This window comes from Cibotium barometz, chromosome 25 (genome assembly GCF_041138505.1).
Source record: "Cibotium barometz isolate CiBa-2024 chromosome 25, ASM4113850v1, whole genome shotgun sequence".
Classification (NCBI taxonomy): domain Eukaryota; kingdom Viridiplantae; phylum Streptophyta; class Polypodiopsida; order Cyatheales; family Cibotiaceae; genus Cibotium; species Cibotium barometz.
In genome coordinates this window covers 50,433,463-50,452,425 of record NC_141070.1, presented here as the reverse complement: position 1 = coordinate 50,452,425, position 18,963 = coordinate 50,433,463, and the positions used below count along the sequence as shown (strand labels likewise).

The 18,963-nt window shown below is 45.8% G+C and overlaps 2 protein-coding genes across 4 annotated transcripts in view; both read right to left on the bottom strand.

The window, feature by feature from the left end:
* Positions 1-13,394, bottom strand: part of LOC147624692 (dynein regulatory complex protein 1-like) — an 80,822-nt gene extending 67,428 nt beyond the window's left edge. The window contains exons 1-2 of one of the 3 annotated variants that reach the window (XM_086819729.1): positions 13,356-13,394; positions 12,691-12,793 (exon numbers count right to left, since the gene is read on the bottom strand). In XM_086819729.1, coding sequence (XP_086675855.1) covers positions 12,691-12,737 — 47 coding nt within the window. In that variant the 5' untranslated portion in view covers positions 12,738-12,793; positions 13,356-13,394. The other 2 variants (XM_086819727.1, XM_086819728.1) reach the window with 2 other exon arrangements.
* Positions 2,279-3,704, bottom strand: LOC147624693 (uncharacterized). Its single transcript, XM_086820010.1, has 2 exons — positions 3,120-3,704; positions 2,279-3,045 (listed from the first exon to the last, which is right to left on the bottom strand). Exons 1-2 carry the CDS (start codon positions 3,699-3,701, stop codon positions 2,437-2,439), a joined length of 1,191 nt encoding a protein of 396 aa, XP_086676136.1. The 5' UTR covers positions 3,702-3,704; the 3' UTR covers positions 2,279-2,436.
* Positions 13,395-18,963: the final 5,569 nt, after the last annotated feature.

The following is an 18,963-nucleotide window of genomic DNA, read 5'->3' as shown; positions in this document are numbered from 1 at the left end:
GGTATACATCAGGTCATATGTCTACTTGGGAGTTACTTTCACAGGACCGCGTTTCTCCCTGAAGGAGGCAGCAGCAGCTAGATTAGCTCGAGGGCATGCAGCCTTGGGGGCACTTGAGAGGCAGTGTGCACGCAAGCTCTATTGCTGCTTTGTGGATTTCCGCAAGGCATTTGACACAGTACCACGAGAGAGGCTCTTTCAGCGCCTGCTGGCAGTCTCTTGGCATACCAGCAGATATGACATGGGGCATCTATGCATTATATGAGCAGGTTTTTGGGCGAGTCAGATGCCCAGGAGATATGTCTGAGACTATTGCTAGCACCATTGGTGTGAAGCAAGGATGCCCACTTTCCCCCACGCTATTTGGGTTATACATTGATGAGGTGGCTGACTTCATTACACGGGGAGGCGGAGATGGAGTTGATCTAGTAGGTGCCTCAGTACATATTATGCTTTATGCTTATGATATTGTATTAGTGTCTGAGTCTCCAGGAGGTCTACAACAGCATCTACATGCACTCGATGATTTCTGCACACAGAGGGGTCTTACTGTGAACCTTGGGAAAACCAAGGTTATGGTCTTTCATACATCGAGACAGGGCAGGATGCAACTGACATTCACTCTCGCACGATGCCAGGTGGAGGTGGTGACATCATACGTGTACCTAGGGGTTACCTTCTCTGCAGCAGCCACCGCTTCACCATGGGTTCAGCAGCCAGAGCTAGATTGACACGGGGATATGCAGCATTGGCTATGCTAGAGAGATAGTGCCACCAAGCGCATTTTCAGGAGCCCCGGACGAAGGGGTGGCTATTTGACACATTAGTCACACCGGCACTGATGTATGGAGCAGCGGTATGGGCGCCAGGCCTTGCTACCCATTGGTGGACACAGATAGAGAGACCACAAGCCCTCATGATGGCACGCATGATACGCAGCAAACCGTCAGTACCTCATGACATTATCCGAGCAAAGTTTGCTGCGCCTCCTATGATGGTAGAGGCCATATTCCATACTATATGCCTGCTAGACAGATTCAGAGAGATGCCATAGGACAGATTGTCATACAGAGCTTTTGAGGCATCTAGACAGCTGGCTGAGGCAAGAGACAGAGGATCATGGTATGCACAGGTCACACATTGGTTCTCACAGCATGGCCTAGACATGGATCATCTACCACCATTCTAGTATGACAGGGATGCACCACATATCCGTCTCTCTCATAGTGAGAGGAACACAATATTGAGACAGGACCTATGGCAGCTCTATACACGAGAGACATGGATATCGCCTACACAGCCTCTTCCACCGAAGATGCTGTACTACAGAGATCACTTCATGAGTATCACTGATGATGGATTTATAGAGAGGCCTAGATACATGGAGGGCTTTTTACCACACGGCTCCCGAGTAGCTATTGGTCAGCTTAGAGTCTTATCACATCGATTCGAGATCGAGACTGGCAGAGCAGCACGGATCCCCCGAGAGGAGAGGGTATGCAGATTGTGCAGAGAGGAGGTGGAGAGTGAGGAGCATTATGTATGCAGATGCAGAGCATATACAGCCATCAAAGAGATATCCCATTTTATTCAGAGAGACACATTCCCTATGCTAGCTCTTTGAGGCGGACCAGTGCATACCGGGGAGATTCATTCTAGACATACAGCATCACAGAGAGACATCATTACAGGCTCAGACAGCTCCAGAGGGGGGACAACAGACAGATTACTACATTTTTTCAGAGATCCACCCCACTCCCAGCCCCTACACAGCAGGGAATTACTCTCCAGAGAGCAGAGACACTCTGAGCAAGCAGGAGACAGAGGACACCTAGCTTTCGGACACCACACCTATCCCAGAGAGAGATGACAGAGATCAGAGCTCAGTTTCACAGAGAGGGTGCGGAGCAACTGGCTCGCTTCAGAGCAGACCCAGGCATGTTCTTCAGGGAGCTGTGGACACCCCCTTCATTGATGTATACCATTTTATACCCCAGTATGGTACAGGATGGAGCTAGCTAGGTTGCATATCATGATTGTATACTCCATGCATATAGCTTTGCATTCTCCTAGTAGTAGAGCTCCATCCCCTCCCCCACTCATTGTACTTATTGCACACCCAGATTCAGCTTTTTAGTTCAGTACTTTTTCATTTTGTTGGGATGACAGAGGATACCCCACACAAGTACACTGATTTGTCTCATAGGCCAAGCTCGGTCTTTTGGAAGACGTTAATAAAAACTCTCTCTCTTTTTTTTTTCCTCGTGAAATGGTGTTTTATATTATATGTAAAATGTACATCAGCCACATGGCTCACACAGAACCTATGGCCCCAAACAAAACCCCCACAAAAGATCCTCTAAAGGATCATGACCATGCAAACCTGTACACTAATAAGAAAGCCTCTTAGCCAAATAAGCATCCCAGATAAAAGCATCAAAGATGAGCCAGCCGAGCCGCCGTAGACCATAGCGAAATAACATCTGCATCCAGTAGCTGAGCTGAGAGAAGAGAAGAAAACTGCCAAAGCAGCAAACCGCGGATACGTAGAATGTGCCCATGTATTCCAAACAAGGAATCAAAAATGAACCCATTCCGTGTAGTCCAAATATACCAAAGTCCTGTCCATCTAAGGAAATGGAATATCACAAGGTGGCTGTCTGAAGTAATGACTTGAGGACAAATCCCAAATATCCACTGATGAGCCGAAACAGTAGACCTCTCTACTGCCTCCCAAACGCGAGAGACAAAAGACCAAATCTGACGGGCCACTGGACAACTCATGAACAGATGCATAACTGTTTCAGTGCATGTCGTGCAGAAGAAGCAAGAGGCCAGTGTAATTTTACGACGGCTCAGCTGATCCCGTGTAGGTAACCCTCCCACCAACATCCTCCAAATGAAAACCTTACCTTGGTAAGGGAGTTTAGACTGCCAACCACGCATAAGAGTTTTCTGCCACCATGATTTAGACTTGTGCAATCCCCACACCTTATTGGCCTTGGCTGAAACCCAATCTTTCTCTGATACAAGCTTATGATAGACCTCGTTAGCTGAGAGTGATATCAAGCTTATGATAGACCTGGTTAGCTGAGAGTGATATCAAGCTTATGATAGACCTGGTTAGCTGAGAGTGATATCAAGTCACCAGATTTACATAGTGCCCAATCAAGCCAAGGCTGATCTGCAGATGGCCGAGGCAATGGAGTAAAAGGCTCAACTGCATGCATGATGTCAACCCATAGTGGCTGAAATGTCCGAGGAACCCTAAAGTGCTGCCGAATATGACGAAATGAATATGGCCTGTCACGACCAGGTATCACAGCATCTCGGATTCTAACCAAGCCTAGCTTGACCATGCGGTTGAGTCGTATGCGTGAAGCATCTCTGTCTGGCCAAACAATGACACGCGACTCCACAAAAGTTTCGAACTGCAAAGAGTTCAAAAGTAGTCTTTCATGACCAGGATCCCATCGAGCCAACAGTAGAACTTCATGCCAAGAAAGGAGAATATGCGATAAAATGTGTGATGAGCGAATACGGACAGGATGAGCCGCATTCACAATGTCCCACCATGAAGCCTGCACACCTGTCCGCCCATGTGACAATCCCTCCAACTCAATCAAGTCACGAGCCATGAATACCCAAGGCTGCTCTTGCAAACACATATCCTGAAAAAGCGCCCACCTACGCGCCACCATATGCAAGCCGACATCCAGTAAAGCAGCCCCACCCATTCTTTTGGGCGTCATAGATTCCAAGCTATCCATGTTTGACCCATAATATTTCCTTGCCTCTTCCACAGCATAAACCGAATGGGAGCAACCAAACGGATGAGAGATTTGTGCGTCCAAGGTAGCAAAGGCAAAAAATAGAAAATCATGCTAAGCATAATAACCTTAGCTACCTTAACCCTCACATGCATAGGCCACCCTTGAGCTTTCCAATACACAAATTTATCTGAGATCCGAGCAAAAATCCAAGCAAGAAGCGCTTGGGGGTCCACATCCACACCCACCGAATATCCAAGATGACGAACAATGTCTCCTGTATGCACCACACGGCCTTGCCACCCTAATGCCTCAAGATCAAATTCCGTGCATACAACGAGGGCTGATTTTGATGAATTTATTTTCAGCCCAGAAGCCAATGCAAAATTATTCCAAGCTTCCATTGCTCGATCTATATTGCCTTTTTCGGCCCTGAGAAACATAAAAGTGTCATCCGCAAGGGTTTGAGCAACCAATTGCTTGCCATGAGGGAGATGTAAACCAACCACTTCACCATGCGATGCCATAGCATCTAGGCGAGATAACATAGGATGAGTGGCAATGGCAAAGAAAAGAGGGCTAAGAGGACAGCCCTGCCGGAGAGAACGGGTGAGAGAAATACCATCCGAAAGTCCTCCATTGAGCATAATCCGCGTGATAGAGCCAGAGCCAAGTAAATGCACCAAATTAGCCATTTTGGGACCAAAGCCCATGGCTGTCATTAACTGAGAAAGGAAAGACCAGCTGACATGATCAAAAGCTTTTTCAAGATCCAGCTGCACCATCACAATCTCTTGCTTCTTTGCCTTGGCATAATCCACTCCAATTTGAACATTAAGAATATTATGCAAAATATTCCTGCCATGCACAAATCCATATTGATATGGATGAACAAGAGTAGGAAGCACCTTCTGCAAGCGATTGGCAAAAATCTTTGTAAAGATTTTATACATAATACCCATAAGTGAGATCGGGCGCCATCGAGCCAAAGAAGTAGGCGAAGGGACTTTGGGCAACAAACGAAGTATGCCCAACTTCCAATCGGCAGGCATATATCCCTCATCCCAAACCCTTTGACAAATAAGCGTCAAAGGCTCTGCAAGCTAATCAGCATATTTTCGGAAAAACTCATTTGTCAAACCATCCCAACCAGGGCTCTTTCCCATGGGAAGTTTGGAGAGAACAGCTTCCACTTCCCCTTGAGAAACAGGAGCATCAAGCTGAACCGCCACATCAGGGTCAACTTGATATCGTACTTCAGCAAACAATGACTCCCTTGCAGCCAGGACAGCCGGTGAGACATCCTCTCGAGGGGCAAGCAAATCTTCATAAAACCTGATGCAATGCTGAATAACCTCAGAAGGTTGAGTAACAAGGTTGCCTTTGGCATCCATCAGCCTAACAATATTCTCACGCATATGTTTTTGATGCAACTTATCATAGAAGCGATGAGATTGACAGTTAGCATCCCGCAAAGCATCAAGACGTGCAAGTAGTTTAAAGCGAACATATTGTGCTTCCTGCACCCTAGATAGTTCCTTTTTCAGCCATTCTATGGCATCCGCAACTTCTGCATCCATAGAGTCAGTAAACATGAACGCCTGCAAGCCCTTTAAAAGCGACTCAAGGAGGGCCACATGCTGTTTTTGTAAAGAGGCATTAGCAAGACCATAATGCCGTGCTAATTTCCGAGTGTTGGTAAGGAACACTGGCCAAGCATGATAATCAGCCATGGACACTCTTGTGGAGAAATGTCGTATCAACTGACGCATATAAACATCAAAAACTTCATGCTCCAAAAAAGTGCGATTTAAGCGCAAAGGCAAGCGTCCTAACAAGCCTTTATATGCATCCACAGGATGATAGACCATTTCAAACACAAGCGGCCAATGATCTGACAAAACCTGTTGCTGATTAACCATCATAGTAAGAACCTCTGGCAAAAAGAGATCTTGATGTAAAATATACATCCTATCCAATCTAGTATAAGTGCCCCGAAACTGTTGTGAGGCATAAGTGTAACCCCTTTCATCTGAATGCAACCAAGACCACATGTCTTGTTTTAGCAACCTTGCTGCAAAAGCTTCCCACGCCTTTCTCTCCGGGCCATCCATTATAGAATGAGGCGACGTGGCTTGCTCCCTGGAGACACACATATTAAAGTCCCCCATCACAAAGCCAGGATGAGAGATTGAAAGAGCACACAAGTCATTCCACAGCAAACGGCGTGCACGAGCATTATTTGGAGCATACACCCCTAACAACCATAAAGGCGTATCATCCCAAACAATCTGTATCACTAGAAATCTTCCATGAACATCTTGAATCACAAGAGAAGGCTAAAACTGCGAACGAACAGCAAACATAACACCTGACTGCGAAGCAGGATGTCCGCTGTAGAAAACATGAAACCCCTTATATACATAGGCTTTGCCAGCCAACTTATGCTGCTTATGTTCAACTGCACACAAAACATCCCAACCATGACAAAAAGTTGTACGCCAAAGCCTGAACTACTTTTGGCGCGAAGAAATACCCTTTACATTCCATTGTACAATTTTCATAAGCCTTCCCAGAAAAGGAATCAACAAGGCCGTGTACTAGGCCCAGGACAATCTGCCAAATCACGAACCTTTTGAAGCATTGCATTTTTAGACATGGTATTTGTGATCTCAGACTGCCCTTGGAGTTCCCGAGCACGTGTCAAAGGGTAATGACCATCCCATGGCGAGATAACCTCACCCTTCGAACCAAACACAAGAGGCAATTGTTGTTGTGCTTCTTTTGTTAGGCGACTTCTAATAGGATAGCGTTCTACTCTATCCACCCCAAGAGGCCCTGTACCCTGAGAAAGTTGGCCTCCCGGCCTCTCAATCCTGGTCTGTTGCTGGGCACCTGAACCCAAAGGGCGACGAGCATATGTATGTAAGGGCCCCTGATGAGTACGCAAAGGCCCCCGCCAAACAGCATCTAAGAAATCCCCCCGCGGGGCAACAAATCGTGTCTTTTTACCACGTACTTCCACCCATGGCTGCTCAACCTCATTCTGAACATCCACATGTACATCCATGTGTTGGGCATCATGTGAAGGAGCATCATGCTCATCTTCCACGGGCAACTGCCCATCAAGGATATCCTTTGTAGCAGCAACTTGTTCTTTCTTAGGACATTCGGAGACAAAGTGGCCCATCTCACCACATTTGAAACAGTGGCCAGCAAATGTATCCCACCTCAATTCATACATTAAAGGTTGCAGCCCAGCCATATTGACACGCAAATGTGTCGGCCTAGGTCTCCCAGTATTCCACAACATGCATAGACGATTTTGGTTTCTAGATGTCATTCGAGGCACCACCAAGACATCACCGATACCTCGCATGAGACTTAGTAAAACACGCCAAAACATTGGTGGGAATTGTTTCACTTCAACCCAAACTGGGCAAGCCTGGCGCAACATATCTTGGTACTCTGCCATAGGCTTCCACGGAACCACATGAACCAACTGCCCATCCAAAAAAATGGCACCTGCTCCAAGACTGCCCTACGGGCTTCCGAAGTGCGAAAAAGTATTTCATAAAAGCCTCTCGGACCATCGTAAATCTCCTCAAGTGCCTCAGGCGACACCAAGCGGCCCAGCCATGCTCTAAGACGAGGCAACAATGGAATACGCCCAGTAAAGAAAAAGATAGCAGCACGATCATGAAAATCTGCTAGCTGTTGTAGCAACAAAGGAGTCTCCATGCATACATCAGCCACACCACTATTATCTACTGCAGCCATTTGCACGCTATTTGCCTTCACATATTCTTGCAGAAGCTCACCAGTGATCTGCAGCAAACGTGCAAACTCCGGAGAAGGTGCCTGAGAAGTTTCCTCTGCATTCTCTCCAACATTCACCGGAGTATAGCTTGCATCAACATCAAGCCTTTGACGTTTTTGTTGCTCTGAGGCATCTGAAGCATAACCCACATCCTTCTCGATCATCTCCTCAATAAGATCCATGTTAAGGCTATTGGCAGCCATGTCGCCAACAGCAGCAGCCGGGTCATCCAAATCCATGTACAAAAGCAAAGAAAACTCGTTCTCTCAAACCCAAATTCAGCACCTGCTGCAGTGCTGGCTGGAAACTCTTCTGTACCTGCAGTACCTGCTGAAACCCTACTGTACCTGCAGTACTGGCTGGAAACTCTTCTGTACCACCTGCTGAAACCCTACTGTACCTGCAAGTCACCTGCTAGAAACCCTACTGTACCTACAGTAGCGGCAGCTGGAAACTCTTCTGTACCTGCAGTACTTGCGGAAACTATTGTACCTGGAAGAACCCCTACTGTACTGCAGCACCTGCTGGAAACCCTACTAACCTGCAGTACTTGCTAGAAACCCTAGTGTACCTGCTGTATTTACAGTAATACCTCTTGTTGCAAGCAGCTCCACTGATAACGAAAGGCGGTGTGTTGTCTTCTCTGCAAGGATGTCGATCACACTGCCACGTCCAGGTATCGCGCCAACACAGTCACCAGCGTAACAAGAGGCGTGTTTACAAATTCGACTTCTCTACCCATCTCTCTCTCTCTCTCTCTCTCTCTCTCTCACACACACACACACACATACACACACACAGGCCCTGAGGTAGAGCAGAAGCAGAAGCTCGACTATGAACAAGAACTGGCGAGCACAACCAGCAAGTGGGAAGGACCAACAGTAGGGCGGAGGCGGCGGGGCAACAGCAGAACTCTCTCTCTCTCTCTCTCTCTCTCTCTCTCTCATACATACCTATCCCTCACTTTCAGGAGCTTATTGGAGACCCACCCACCCATCACACAGCCACCACGCACTATTTTTCACTTCACTCAGGACCTAGCCGAGGTGTACGACTATCATGTTCATGATCAGCTATTTGCCTTAGATCCATCGGCACCCATGGCCATGCTCACCTCCCAGCTCTCACATGTACTGCACTCCGCAGCCACGAGGAGTTTCCCATACCACATACAGACAGGACGGCCACCTACATCTGGCAGCATGCCCCAGAACCGATGGTATGATGATGAGTGCAGAAACCTTTACCGCAGTCTCCGAGTGCAGAGGGCTCGCACGGAGATCACCCGGAGGCATGCAGGCAGGAGGATGCATACTCTCACCCGCCGTAAGCGGCGAGCTTATGAGGAGGCTCAGTACTGGGACACACATCACATGCTCATGAGCAGAGATGCTGCTGCTGCTTGGAGGAGACTCAGAGAGCCCCGTCCTCCCACACCTATTGCCGATCCTCAGACCTGGCAGACATATGCAGAGAGACTTTATGATGTGCCTGCACAGCCCCCTATACCACAGCCCACAGAGCCATGCTCCACAGTCTCCACCTTCTTCACCCCACCTATGGTTAGGAGGGCCATATGCCGACTCCAACATGGACAGGCGACAGATCATACAGGATTACAGGGAGAGCATCTCATCTATGCTATTGATACATTGGCACCATTTCTGCTCATCTCTTCAACAGAGCTTTGTCAAAGGGGTTTCCGGCTGAGTGGACGATGCACACTATTGTGCCGATCCATAAAGCGGGAGATGTACTAGACCCCGGGAACTACATGACCATCATGATTGGCCATATATTGGCCAAACTATACGGGGCAGTTTTGGAGGCAGAGCTGAGCACTCATGTAGAGGTTGGGGGATTGAGAGCAGCAGGCCAAGCAAGCTTCCGTCGAGCCTTCTCGACCATCGACCACATTTTTACATTGAGGTGCCTGATTGATCAGGCCAAGGCACGGAGGCAACGGCTCTATTGTTGCTTTGTGGATTTCCGCAAGGCATTTGATACTGTGCCCAAAGAGCGCCTCTTTCGGCGACTACAGACACTAGGCATACCTTCAGACATGATGTGGGGCATATACAGGCTATATGAGCAGGTCTTTGGGAGAGTCCGATGCCCAGGAGGCTTGTCCGACACAGTTGCTAGCACCATTGGTGTGAAGCAGGGGTGCCCGCTCTCCCCCACGCTCTTTGGGCTCTATATTGATGAGGTGGTCGATTACATCACACAGGGAGGAGGCTCTGGGGTTGAGCTATCAGGTATTACTATCCATGTTATGCTTTATGCTGATGACATCGTCTTGGTATCCGACACGCAGGTTGGGCTTCAAAGACACCTTGTGGCTCGTGATGACTTCTGCGCACAGCAGGGGCTCACAGTGAACCTTGGGAAAACCAAGGTTATGATCTTCCACACTTCACGCACAGTCAGGACGCACACTACTCTCACATTAGCAGGAGGGCGGGTCGAGGTGGTGAGCTCTTATGTTTACCTTGGCATCACATTTACTAGCTTAGCTGGACGCTTCTCCATGGCTCAGGCAGTCCGAGACAGAGTGACCCGGGGGTATGCAGCTCTTGCTGGCCTTGAGCGTCAGTGTCATCAGGCACATTTTCAGGAACCCCGCACGAAGGGGTGGCTCTTTGATACATTAGTGACACCAGCCTTGATGTATGCAGCAGCGGTTTGGGCACCAGGGCTTGCAGCCTCCACATGGGTACAGCTGGAGAGACCACAGATCTTGATGCTCTCGAGGATGATACATAGCAAACCATCCGTCCCGCACGACATTGTTCGAGCTGAGTTTGCTGCACCACCTATGGCAGTGGAGGCATTGTTCCAGACGATCTCCTTTATATACAGGATGAGGGAGATGCCCATGGAGAGATTATCCCGCCGAGCTTTTGAGGCATCCAGACAGCTGGCCGAGGCTGGACACACTGGATCTTGGTATGCACAGATGCTACAGTGGTTCTCACATCATGGTAAGACATTGAGCGGTTGCCTCCTTTTCAGTATGATCAGTCTGCTCCACGGGGTTACCTCTCTCTCAATGAGAGGAACAGAGTGATGAGACAGGACATATGGCAGCACTACATACAGGAGACATGGACAGCACCAGAGAGCCCACTACCACCGAAGATGCTGTATTACAGAGACCACTTTATGAGCATCTCAAGGGATGGGTTTATACATCGACCGCGGTACATGGATGTATACATGCCACACAGCTCTCGTGTTGCTATTGGACAGCTACGAGTCTCATCACATCAGCTAGAGATAGAGGCTGGGAGAGCGGCACGGGTTCCTAGAGCTGAGCGGATATGCAGATTGTGCCGCGAGGAGGTGGAGACTGAGGATCACTTTGTATGTAGATGTAGAGCCCACCAGGGGGTCAGAGATAGATATGCAGGATTGTTTGAGGAGCACTCTTCACTACATCAGTTGATGGAGGCCTTGGACCAGCGACAGCTTGGCAGACTACTACTAGAGGTTCATAGTTCTCGAGAGAGACTCCTCTAGACACCCGCTCCCACTAGGGGTGGGAGACAGTCCCAGCTCACAGATTCCTTCCATAGAGCTATGCCAGTGCCAGCTGATGTACCACGTGGGGTGACCGCACAGAGAGCAGAGGAATTGAGAGCCAGGAGGAGACCTAGACAGACTGGACATAGAGCACCCCGACTCCGTCACCGAGAGATAGCAGCTATCCGAATGAGACACCAGATGGAGACACAGGAGAGGCTAGCTCGCTTTCATTCAGACTCAGGGTACATGTTCATGCCATTCACAGCCTCAGCATCGGCGATGTATGATATCTTATACCCCTCTTATGGCACTGGATGGAGTTAGACATAGATCTGCATAGCATGCTTGTACTACCCCTTCAGCATATAGAGATGCATCTTGCCTTAGCACTCCATCCACATCCCCACCCCCCTTATATTGTTTGTATATGGGCTCCACCGATCCATGATGATTCACAGTTGTATCCAGACACATGCACACTTTTTCTTTTGTTTCTTTTCTTCCAATGACCGGAAGAACACAGTTGTATTATTTTTTGTCTCATAGGCCGACTTTGGCCTCTCGTAGACATTAATATCTCTCTCTCTCTCTCTCTCTCTCTCTCTCTCTCTCTCTCTCTCTCGGTCTCATAGGCCCATTGGGTCTTTAGTAGACGCTTAATATATCTTTCTTTCTTTCTTTCTCTCTCTCTCGCGTATCACTTCATTACCTCATGGTGTTGGCATTGCTATACAAGTGTGATGTTATACACAAGATCTGACAAAAAAGAATTGGGTCAAAACTCCATTATCCTAATTAGTTGGAGAAAAGCTGGAGAAAAGCCAGCAGCATGGGCAAGCGACAGCTATCTTTCTGGTACATCTTCAAAAAGCAGTCTCATTTTTAATCAAAATGAATCAACAGCCACCACACATTACAAATAGAACTTAGAAGATAGGAGAATTGCAACAACTAAGCCAATGGGCTTGTAGCCCGGTGGTGCAGGTTTGGAGCTCAGATGGGAGAGGTGCCTAGTTCAATCCCTGCTGACCACCCATTGGTGTTGAGGTCACAGCTACAAGTTCTAATCACCTTTGGGCAGGTATCCAATATCGTGAGAGTACAGGTGGATGGATTCGTTACTAAGCTCACCTTCAATATTCATGCCTATGGAGCATTGGGACAAAGGCACAAATGGTCTAAGATTATTGCCCATGTTTATCTTCTTGTAATTCCACTTTTTTGCGTAGTTAGTGAGGTGAAATGCAGACAAGTAGAAGAAGCATCTTCTATCATTTATGGCAGCCCACAAAGTTGACTTTGGGCTAGAATCATGGACTCATTCACATCATTTGTGATGTCACATCTCTCCTATAAACGAGGCATCATTTCACCAATGCAAATCCTGTGATTAAGCCCCAGTTTATTGTTCAATTTGAGTGTTAATTGGTCTTCTTCAATTATGGTATTAACATAATGATCTTTGTGTGTTTTGATCCACCCTAATCATAAGGGTTGGCCTAACCATTGCCATTCCAACAATTATGGTATTAAAATAATGATGTTTGTGAGAAGAATTGCAGCAGGTTTCACCTGTTATAAGCTTGAAAGGAGCTGATACTAGATTTCGTCTCTTCCATTGCTGCACTGAGGATGGTTATCCTATCTTGTTCATTCTCTCAGGCCCTTCCAACTCCTGCAAGTCCTTTACGAATTAGATCTAAAATATGCAGACTTTGCAAATGCAGATAAAAATCGATTAGTTGATTTACAAGACTGATCTACTGCACAAGGGCTCTACTACTTGAGAATTATGTTTCCTTACTAATTGCAACAACAGATTTAGAATCTAATTCCAGAAATATTTTTTCAAAACAAGATGAAAATTCCTATGAATCATGCAATCTGAAAGGTAAACCACACTTGAATAAGACAATAAACGTAGAATTATTGTCCGCAACAATGACTGAGAAGGGAATTAAAAAACGATGAGAAGTCATCAAAACGGGCTGATTTTGCAAACTGGCAATGCATTGAAGATCGCCAAATTGGTACAAGGAACCCACCAGCCTGACGTTTACAGAGAATGGTCGAGCCATCTTCTCGCGGTAGTTGGAGACATTCAAAACAACACCCAAAAAAAAAAACAACCAAACAAACAAACAAACACAAGCACTACTAAATTGCTTTTCCATTTTTTCTGCAAACTGCACTCTAATAAAATTTTCTTTTTTTTAAATTAGGCCCAAGGATATCACCTGTTTATCTACATATTAATGGATAACCAAGGCACAAGGTGAGGAGAGAAAAGAGAAATCTTGGATTTTTAAAAAATACTAGTGGCGAGACCCGTCTCCAACGGGCTGAGCTTCTAAAAAATACTAGGCGAGACCCGTCTCCAACGGGCTGAGCTAAGCACATTGTTAAAAAAGACAACTTCGTATGCATTCCCATCCTCTGGACATGAGAGGTTTGGGTACCATAGAGTAGGCCTTAAATTTGAAGACAATCATGGACATCTCTCTCTCTCTCTCTCTCTCTCTCTCTCTCATGTTTATACACACACACAAAATCTCTTTGCATATACATACACACATACATGCATACTTTAGGAACTGGCACACATATAAACATAAATACATATCCATATATATTTACGTACACACACATATATGCCTACATATACTACCTATACATATGAACAACATCTATCTCTCACATAGACCACCTATACATATGAACAGCATTTATCTATCTCTAGGCATACATAAGTACAACCATAGCATACATGTACCTATACACACACACACTCACTCACACAGCGATACCCGTACCTAGTGGCATGAGCCGTCCCTAATGGGCAAGAGTATTCTTGCATGCATAAAAACAAAAAGCTCATCATGGGGAGTTAGTAGAGGCAAGAGTATACTTGAAGCCCATTTCGAGCCTCATGGTCCTCAACTTGCCAACCTATATATATATACACACCATACTTGCCATATATATCCATGTAGAAGCTCCTCAAGCACTTACATTTCTTTGAATAAAGTACCAAACTAGGCATAAAGATATAAATCTAGAATTCCAACCAAAATAATGTTGACAATCTTAACACACATGAGCAAGCATTAAAACAAACAATCTTTGGGCGACTAGATTATCTCTCCTTGGAAGCCTGTACTCCTCGCCTCCATCTGTCCAAAAAATATATTTAAGATAATAACATTAGCTATCATACCACAGCAACGCGTGGGTTAAGTACTAGTATATATAAACCACTCACACTAGCGAGCACAATTTGAACCCTTGCCAACTCGTTGTTTGAGACTCCAATGCTTTAACCAATGCAACCATGTTGGTAACATAATAAAATTTTCATAATCTCTGAGTATCAAAATCGATTCGGAATTTAATATTCACAAATTTATCTAGTGTGCATATTCACAATTTTATCTAGTGTGCATATTCACGATTTTATCTGGTGTGCATTAATTTGGTGTAAACAAATGCTCCATCCTCATGAACTCTTCACGTGGTTCCTAGAGCAGATATTGATGTCTATGTTTCCAATGGCAATAGTGATGGACACTTCAAACAGTTTGGTCCTCTTCTCTGTTGGAAAGAGAGGTGTCTTGTGCATAGATGGCTCTGACTCAGTGTGCTTATCGTATGCCTGTAGACATGGATCTGATTCAAGCTGTTTACCTTTGACGGTAACCTCTGAGGATCCCGAGGTCATGAGTGAAGTAAGCATACAAACGACTAACAAAAGCACCAGAAGAATCATACACAAAGAACATGAATCAGAGAACTTTGAAGGGACAGATACATACCAGACGAGCGTGCTTTTTGCTTCACTTCACAAAGGCTATGAATTGTATATGGGCCTTCTGGAGGTGTAACAATTCAAGAACACACTTGATCGCATATTGACCCCTAGGTACAATGGATGTGGAAGGTTCGCCTTCGTCTAGAGAGCAAGGAGGAAGAAGAGGGACGACGATGTCCCTAACGACAAAGCAACGAGGAAGAACATGGACGGTGGTCCACTTTCATAAGGTTGCTAATGTCACCAAGAGGTTTTCTTCTAGGAGGCATGATGATGACAACAAATGAGGAGTTTATGACATTAAATAAGAAACAAAGAAGGAGTATAGCTCGTTAAATAAGCAAGACATGGTCCAGAATAGGAAAGATACAACAACCGAGTGTGGCGAACAACAACATATACCAATCATACACAGACATGCACGACGTTGTAGAACATGGCATGTGAAGAAAGGATACAAATGAAAAAAAAGAAAAGAAAACAATACACTATGGCAGAGAGAGATTCATACCAATGTCACAGGAGGACATGCATGCACATGTAGAACCTGCCAAGGATATTAATGTTGTAGAAGCCAAAAAAGGACGCCAGCGTAGTGACAACGACCACCTTGAAGACGACATAGGCAGAACAACATGCACATGTAGAACCTGCCAAGGATATTAATGTTGTAGGACATGCATGCACATGTAGAACCTGCCAAGGATATTAATGTTGTAGAAGCCAAAAAAGGACGCCAGCGTAGTGACAACGACCACCTTGAAGACGACATAGGCAGAACAACTCCAGAAACTTGTAGCCAAAGGTTCTGCAAAAGAAGTCCAGAAGGACAGTGTGCGAAGATTCTCAGCCGATCAAAGAGGAAACAAAGATGACAAGGCCACAGCCACCAGTGACGAAGCATATCATGTTGACGAACACGGACAACTGCTGAGGAGCCGAGAAATGAGCAGACTGGAGGATAGATCGACGAGCACAGCACTGACCAGAAGACATGTGAAGAGGAACATACAGGTGCACAACAATGACACGAAGATGACAAGGCCATAAACAGTGAAGAATCGATGAGGGCAGAGAACTGCCAAAGAACCCACAGGCGAGCAGAGTGGAGGATCCATCGCCCATGCAAAAGAGACCTGAAGATCGATGGAAAGATAGGATATGGAGAATCAAGAAATGTGTCCAAGAAAAGAGCATGCACCACCCAAAAAAAAAAGAGAAGAGAAAAATTAATTAATTGGCTGCTTTTGCTACTCTGTTGTTGCTGCAATGTTCATGAATATTTCGATACACTTGGAGGGGGTGTTATCATGATTTCTTCAAAAACTTCATTTCTCTCTGCTTTTTGGTGGCCATGTCTCCACTGTAGTCCATGCTTGTCTAGCCATTGTTTGAAGGAACCGGGAGCTTGCATCAGAAACCAATGCGGTGGTCCACATGGTGGTTCATGTGTGCCACTGTGAGCCTACGAAGTGCCATGTGTCCCACATCAGGAACCAGTGTGGGACAGCGGGTTGGTCCATATGTGACCCACTCAAGAAAGCGAGGGGTGTTATCATGACTTCTTCAAAAAATTCATTTCTCTCTACTTTTCGGTGGCCATGTCCCCACTACAGTCCATCAAATCTCTTGTAACTATCAGTTGGAGCTTGTCCACCAGCCATCGTTGAACTATAGCTAGGGACATGGACGTGAGCCTGCGTCAGGAACCAGCATGGTGGTCCACATGGTGTACCATGTGTGCCACTGTGAGCCTATGAAGCGCCACATGTCCCATGTCAGGAACTAGCATGGTGGCCCACATGGGACATTGAGCAGTCCACATGTGCACTTAAGAAAGTGGGGGGGGGTGTTATCATGATTTCTTCAAAAACTTCATTTCTCACAACTTTTCGGTGGTCATGTCTCCACTGTAGTCCATTCTTGTCCAACCATCATTTGAAGGGGACCAAATCTTGCTCTATCCAAACACTATCAATTGGAGCTGGAAGGTTGGGTAGAACGAATCTCTTGTAACTATCAGTTGGAGCTTAACCAGCCATTGTTTGAACTGCAACCAAGGACGTGGACGTGGACGTGAGCCTATGTCAGGAACTAGCGCGGTGGTCCACATGGTGCTCCATGTGTGCCACTGTGAGCCTGCGAAGTGCCACGTGTCCCACGTGAGGAACCAAGGCAGTGGCCCACATGGGACACCGGGCTGATTCATGTGTGACCCACTTAAGAAAGCAGTTAGTGATTGGCTACACCCGATCATTCTTTTACCCTTCTCTACAATGCATAATGAAGAGAAAAATTAATTAAAAGCCACCCAAAAAACGTTTTGGGTGGTTATTGGTTGTTTTCGTTTCATTTCTAAAAGTACCTCCCATATTGAGAAAAGAATGGTCATCATAGCACAAGATTTTATTGGCATAATGAGCTATATCTTCGCGCATACATACATTTGGGTAATGACCTAATAGTTCTTGGAGATTCTCTATGCATCTCCTATTACACACACTATATTCATACGCCATTTTTATCTTCCCACATCTCTCTCTCTCTCTCTCTCTCTCTCTCCTATGGCCTTTCGATACTTTGGCCACTCCTGTAGTGGGATAACCTTTTAGGGACCATAGTTAGGGAAGAAATACTGACAAAGCATGGAGAGGATATAGATTTTGATGCTCTCCACAATGATTTAGAGCAAGGCATCCATACCACATGAGATTGTCAAGGCAGAGTTTGGAGTTTCTCCTCTGGTAGTAGATGCTCTCTTTCAAACAATGATATATCTAGATAGGATATATACACACTAGGCAGTGGTTACCTTCCCACATTAGCCTTGGAGTCATATCACAAAGGCTGGAAGTAGAGGGTACGGTATGCCCAGGTTAGGAGTTGGTTTACCTCACATTCCTTCAACATTGATGACTTGCCACACACCTTTTGATTATAATCTTGATGCCTCTCTCATACCCCTCTCCCCCCAAAGAGATCAATCCCCTCATCTGCACAAACTTGATAAGATTAGACACCAACACCACATGGTTGTTGGGTCCACATGAGCTACCCCCTAAATCCTACTTCTACAAAGAGCACTTCCTCAAGCTCACAGATGGATTCATACAGAGGAGGCCAAGCTACTTACAGAGACGCATGTCACGCTATGAGGATAGCCATTGGTCAAATTCAGATATCATCCCATAGCTTGAGGATAGAGACACAGAGATACTAGGGCATAGAGGAGGAGCAAAGGATTTGCAAAAGATGTACCATGGGAGAGGTAGATGTAGCCATATTTGGTAGCGATGTGTGTAAACACACTAGGACCAGCTAGGGTACTTGTTCCCTCTTTAGGAGGTTTTTTCCCTCGTACTAGTATACACCCATCTTGGGGTATACTTATCATCTTTGTGCAGCACACATTCATTATATATCTATCATCTTATTGTGTGCTCGCTTGATCTCCTCTATTATGTGTGTGTGCATTCCTACAACCCTATTTCTAACATTTGGTATCAGAGCATACGCTCCTTGCCCTTGTGCTGCTACCTACCCTTCACCCCTAGTTGTATGTCTTCTTGAATCAGATTAAGGATCCCTTTTGGAGAAGAAGGAGGACCGTCAAGTGTGGAGTACTTTGTACTGAAATTTTTCGGTCACATTTTTATTTTGGCGCATTTTGGGGGCTGTTCGCGTGGTTTTTTTTTAAGACATCTTTGGAGACTGGATTTACATTGTTCTTCATCAAATTCTAGAGTGGTATTGTTAGATCTACTACAGATGTGTGTGCAGATACATGAGAAAGCATCAACAGACACTCACAATGATGTATCTTGTCTACGAGCTACACTTCAGTGACATCAATCTCTACATCTTACGGGTAAAATTTCTACTCACTTTCATCTGCATTTCTTTACTGCACCTTGCAGGTCACCATTGTCAGCGGCCTTATTAGAAGTCACCTTGGTTGCATCAAATCAACACTTAGTACTTGCAGGTTGCATGATTACTTTCTTGGGTATTATCAGAAATGATAGACAATGATGTAT